This window comes from Chrysochloris asiatica, unplaced genomic scaffold, assembly GCF_000296735.1.
Source record: "Chrysochloris asiatica unplaced genomic scaffold, ChrAsi1.0 scaffold00328, whole genome shotgun sequence".
Taxonomy (NCBI): domain Eukaryota; kingdom Metazoa; phylum Chordata; class Mammalia; order Afrosoricida; family Chrysochloridae; genus Chrysochloris; species Chrysochloris asiatica.
In genome coordinates this window covers 712,850-718,992 of record NW_006408846.1, presented here as the reverse complement: position 1 = coordinate 718,992, position 6,143 = coordinate 712,850, and the positions used below count along the sequence as shown (strand labels likewise).

General features: G+C 36.9%; 1 protein-coding gene across 1 annotated transcript in view; it reads left to right on the top strand.

The window, feature by feature from the left end:
* Window positions 1-4,613, top strand: part of LOC102825461 — a 59,388-nt gene extending 54,775 nt beyond the window's left edge. Inside the window, exons 13-14 of the mRNA XM_006875476.1 lie at window positions 2,787-3,002; window positions 4,594-4,613. Of these exons, the coding sequence (XP_006875538.1) occupies window positions 2,787-3,002; window positions 4,594-4,613 (236 nt within the window). The remainder of the gene's footprint in view (window positions 1-2,786; window positions 3,003-4,593) is intronic.
* The last annotated feature ends 1,530 nt before the right edge of the window (window positions 4,614-6,143 follow it).

Here is a 6,143-nt window from a genome sequence, read left to right as displayed (position 1 = left end):
TATATAGTTGTTGTTGTTGTTAAGTGCCGTCGAGTAGATTCCTACCAATAGCGACCCTGTACAGGGTTTCCGAGGCTGTAAATTTTTACGGGAGCAGAAAGCCTCATCTTTCTCTTGTGGAACAGCTGGTAGTTTCAAACTGCTGACCTTGAGATTAGCAGCCCAATTCGTAACCACTATGATATCAGAGCTTATATATATACATATATACATATATATACATATATACATATATACATACATTTACTACCAGCTTTATGAACTTTGCAATTTTAATGATAAGACTTAGGTTTATAGTGAAATTACACAGTAAGTTCCCATAGATCCCTTCTCCCCCTAGACTCAATTCCTCGTATTATTAACATCATGCATCCCTGTGGTACATTTTTACAATTGATTAATCAAGATTGATCTATTACTATTGTTGTTGTTAAGTACCTTCCAGTCAGTTACAACTCATAGATACCTGTTTAGGGTTTCTGAGGAACGGCTGGTGGGTTTGAAATCCCAACTTGTGGTTCAAATTGACTTTGTTGCCCAGTGCATTATACTGCAGCACCATACCAGGACACTTTTAGGGTTCACTCTTTGTGCTGCACTTTGGCATTTTTGATGTTGTTAGGTGCCATAGAGTCGGTATTGACTCATAGCCAGCCACTTTGATTTGCAGAACAACACAAGGAAACACTGCCTGATCCCATGCCAGCCTCACAATCATTGCTAAGCTTGAGCTCATTGCTGCTACCACTGGTATGGGTTTTGACAAATGCATACTGTAATCACTATCACAGTATCATGCAAAATAGTCTCAGAGACTTAAGACTGCCTGGTGCTCCATTTATCCATTCTTCCTCCATAAAACTACCGACCTTTTTTTTTCTCTACAAGTTTCCTTTTACAGAGTGTCATGTAGTTGGAGTCAAACAATACGTAACTCTTTCAGACCTTTTTTCCTTTCACTGAATACGATACATTTCAGGTTCCTCCATGTCTTTTCATAACTTGATAGCTCATTTGTTTTTATTGCTAAATATTATACCATGGTATGAGTGCATCACAATTTGTTTATCCAGTCACCTCCTGAGGGACATCTTAGATTCTTCAAATATTTGACAGCTATTTATAAAGCTGCTGCAGACATTTGTGTGCAGATTTTGTGTGGACTTACACTTTCAGCTCATTTGTTCAGTTAGATAGCTAGGAATGTCATTATTGAATCATATGGTAAGCCTATGTCTATTTTTGTAAGCCACAGCCAAGCTCTCCCCCTCCTCAGTGGCTATACCATCCGCAATAAACGATCACTCTTGCTGTTCCATGTCCTGCCAGCATTTGGTGTTGTCATTGTTGAGCATTTCAGCCTCCTAAACTGGGATGCTGAGTCTTTTTTTTTTAATGTGGTGCTGCAGGTTAATGTGTTAGACTAAGGTCAGTTTGAACCACGAGGTTGGCAGTTCAAGCTCACCAGCCACTCTTGTAACACCCAATACAGGGTAGCTATCTATGAGTTGGAATCGACTGGATGGCACTTACACAACACTTACCATCAGCGTTATCTTCTTTGTGGACTTCTTAATTTTACAGGAGTATTTTCTTATAGAAGAAACTGGTGTTCAATTTAGTAAAATAGTATATATCTATGCTGAATAAGGAAGCCTGGTAAGGCACTGTGAGTTATTGCACTGGACTGCAAAGTATGTCTGAACTGCAAGTTCGGTGGTTCAAGCTCAACAGCTGCTCCTGAGAAACCCTATACAGGGTTGCTATATGTTGGAACTGACACGACTGCACTTACTAACAACAACAACAACATGCTGAATAAGGAATCCTGGTATGGCGCTGTAAGATAAGCACTAGACTGTAAATTCATTTTGAACCCAAGGTCAGCAGTTCAAATCCACCAGTTGCTCCTTGGAAACCCTATACAGGGCTGCTATGAGTTGGAACCGGTCCGATGGCACTTAGCAACAACAATAACAAAATTCTGAAAAAAGCATAATCTTAAATGCATTTGTATTTGTTTCACAGGGTTGTAGTAACAAAATACCACAAACTGGGTGCCTTACCAAGAGAAATTCTCTCACAGTCCCAGAAGAATAGAACTCAGGCATCAAGGTGTTGGCGAGGCCAAGCCCTTTCTGAAGTCTCTGAGAGTGGAAACGGGCCTTGCTTCTTGTAGCTTTGGATGGTCCCATATATTTCTTGCCTTATGCCAGCACAACTCCAACGTGGATATGTCTTCACATGGTTGTTTTCCTTCTGGATACTCTCTGTGTCTCTTCTTATAAGGACACCAGTAATAGTAGATTCAGACCCACCTTACTTCAGTATGACCTGATGTTAACTAATTACCTATGAATTGTTGTAAAGAGCCTTCGAGTTGGGTCCAACTCGTAGCAACGCTCTGTAGGGTTTCCAAGGAGCTGCTGGGGAGTTTAAACCACCGACTTTGCAGTCTAGTGCTTCTCCTACAGTGCCAAGGAATTATTTTCAAGTAAGGCTCCATTCACAGAAGCCAGAGATTAAAAGTTGGGGGTTTACAAATCAACCCATAATAATATGTCAAGTTAATAACTTATCCTTATATTGTTATTACTTTAACATGTACACGCCATTAAAATTTAAAATAGTAACTGCTTCATGGAAACTCTGTACAGAGTTGCTATGAGTCAAAATTGATTCAACGGCACTTAACAACAATGTGATATTCTAATTTATAAGAAATATATAATAAATATACATGCCTATGGTAAAGTCATTGACTAATCTACCTGTGTTAATTATAGATTACCATAAATTCATTCCATGTGGTAACAGAACTACATCTGAATGTCCACAAAGTATAATGGAACAACTGAAGAAAAATCTGACATTATGTATGGAGATGAAAAACAATATATCAAGAGAGCATACCATTTTCAAAAGTAAATCAGAAACAAAAATAACAGAATTGAAAAATTTACTCTCCAAGTACTGTGAAAACTCAAAACAGAACTGGAAAGGTGAGTAAATACAGTCTCTGATTCTTATTGTCGTATCAGTGGTCTGTTGTTACTGTCGGATACCAAGTCTACTCTGACTCTTGCTGTCCTTATGTACAACAGAATGGAAGGTTGCTTGGCTTTCAGCCATCTCCATGATCTTTGGGAGATTTGAGTCCATTGTTGTGGCTATTGTGCCAATTCATTTAAATCATATCCTTTTCTTTTTTTTTGCTGACCCTCCACTATACTAAATATGATGTCATTTCCCAGTGATTCAGTGATTTAGCATTCTTCTATTTCTATCAGCCTTGCTCTGGGTGCATTATCTTGGAATAGTTCTGAAACCTTCTTCTATTTCATAACAAAACACTTTTAATCGGTCCATGCTTGATTTGTTTGTGTTCTTAATTACTGTTATATCAAATCACACAAATGCATAAACATGGATTGCTTTCTATCTGTTTCTTTCTATTGGGTTACTATTGTTGTTGTTAGGTGCTATTGACTTGGTTCCAACTCAGAGCAATCCTATGAACAACAGAATGAAACACTGTGCAATTCTGGGCCACCCTCACAATCGTACTGAACCTGAATCCATTGCTGCTGTCACTGTGCCAATCTATCTTGTTGAGGGTCTTCCTCTTTTTCTCCAACCCTGCATTTTACTACTATTATTTCTTAAATTCTACATACTGTTACTGTTTCTTAAATTCCTAAATATTCTCCTTTGCATTCTCATTTTAATGGACTTTGTTGCTGTTGTTGTTAAGTGCCATCAAGTCAGTTCTCATAGCAACTCTGTATAGGGTTACCAAGGATCACCTAATGGGCTTGAACCACCAACCTTATGGTTAGCAGTCTAGTGCTGATCCTACAGCATTGCACCGGGATTCCAGCTGTAAATGATTTACTAATAAAGGGTAGATGGTAAATGCCTTTGTTGAATCTTGGCATGTCCTAAAGGTTTTCTATTTTGTATAGATTTTATTGGATCCAGAGAGGGAGAGGGACTGTGTGTTGAAGAATAGGGTTGGGGGGTGGGGAGTGTAGGGGGCAGGTTTATAGGGTATACCCTTTGGTCGGTTGATGATGCATAGAGGGGATTGGAACCATGATAATGAAATGATATATGGTAGAATGAATGTAAAACTAAAGTTCTCTCATGTAAAATATCATATAATTCACAACAAAACATGAAAAAAAATCCATAAAAAAATTAATTACCAGGATTATTGGAGAGTGACTTCATTAATTGGCAAAAAAAAAAAAAAAATGCTAATAAAAAGTCTAAGTGCTTTTTCTTCCATTTTAAATGAAATTATTTTAGCTTATAAGATAATTTCTTCATCTTTGGGGTTCTAAAATTTTAAGATAATTTGGGTATGAGTGAGTGTTTTTCAGTCATTTATTTCCTTTGCACTATGAAGTTTATCAACTTGAAAACTTAATTGAAGTCTTTCACATGTAAGCCAGCTTTCCAGTAGTACTGCATTTCTTTCCTTTGTTAGTTTCTTCATTCTGCTTTATGTTCTTCTTATGATTTCTTTGGTTCAAATGATCAAAATTTCAGGTTCTCATTTTTCCCTGTGTTTTCTCTCTTTTACTTTAGATTCTGGAGGATTGCCTTAGCTCTATTTTTCAATCCTTTCATTGAGTACAATTTTGCAATGTATTTTCTTAATTCAAGAGTCTTTAATTTATTGTTAAAAATTGTTTTAACAGCAATCTGTTCTTTACTTAAGTATCCTCTGTAGTATACCCTCTGTAGTATGTTTAAATATATTAGATAGAAGATTATTTTTAAACATTACACTCCTCTTCCCTAAGTTATTCCCTATTTGGGGCATGACATAGTTTTGCTTTATTTTGCTTTTAATGAGAATTCTCTTTTAAATGCTGGTATTCTTTTGGGAGTCCTGGTGTGGCGCTGTGGGTTAATGCGCCAGACTGCAAAGCCATTTGAACTGCAAGGTCGGCAGTTCAAGCTCACCAGCTGCTCCTTAGAAATGCTATACAGGGTCACTATGGGTCGGACCCGACTCGACAGCACTTTACAACAACAACAACATTCTCATATTATCTATTGATTATTGGTTTGTGTTGTTGATGATGTTCATATATAAAAAAGAAGGAATGGTTCATGTAGATTAAGTCTTCTATTAGTTCTTCCAACTAATGATGGTTTGCCCACTAGATATCTCTGGAGGAGAGAATCTGGTCAGTGTATTTAATGACTGGAAGACCAGGATGGAATAAGAATGTGTGAATAGGCAGCCTCCCCTGTAAGATGAAGCTATATAGAGAGTGGTAAAACTTTCTGCTCCTGCAAAGATTTTAAAAGTCTCAGAGACCCTACACAGGATTGCCATGTGTCAGAAGCAACTCGATAGCACTTAGCAATAATACAGAGTGTGGTACCAACAATCATAGTAAATGGAAACCTCAGCTTTGCCGCAGTTCATTAAATTTTGAGAGGAACCACATCCCCATTCTTCTGAAAATTCTATAGCTGATTCCTAATTTTTCTTTATTATTATTTTTTCATTCTTCTTTCATTAACAACAAAAATTAAACAAGTCAATCATTTAGGAGATCTTGAGAATATAAAATTTTCACCAGTAAAATTTCCATCTTAAATAATAGATGATGTGATAGGAAAAGCAGATAAATATACAGAAAATCACAATTCATTGTAGTACGTACTCATAGCATAAATATGTAGTACAAGAAAAAAATACAATCAGAGGGAATATTCCAGGCTGGGTGGTGGTAGTGTCTTGCCATGGAGTAGTTTCTGACTCATAGTGACCCTGCATAGGGTTTCCAAGGCTGTAAATCTTTATGAGAACAGAAAACCTCAACTTTCTTAATTTCCCTCCTAAATATAGGTATTTATTTTATAATCAGAGTGTTCTATATCAAAATCTAATTTTATTGCTGTTGTTAAGTGTCATTGAGTTGGTTCTGACTCATAGCAACCCTGGATAGGGTTTCCAAGGAACAACTGGTGGGTTTGAACAGCCAGTCTTGAAGTTCAAACCAATCTTACAATCGATTGCTTGGCCTATAGTGCCACATTATTGTAGATCACATTATTTCCCTTTATTCACATATTAATAATCTCATTATATATGTATGTATATTGGCACTTAACAATAA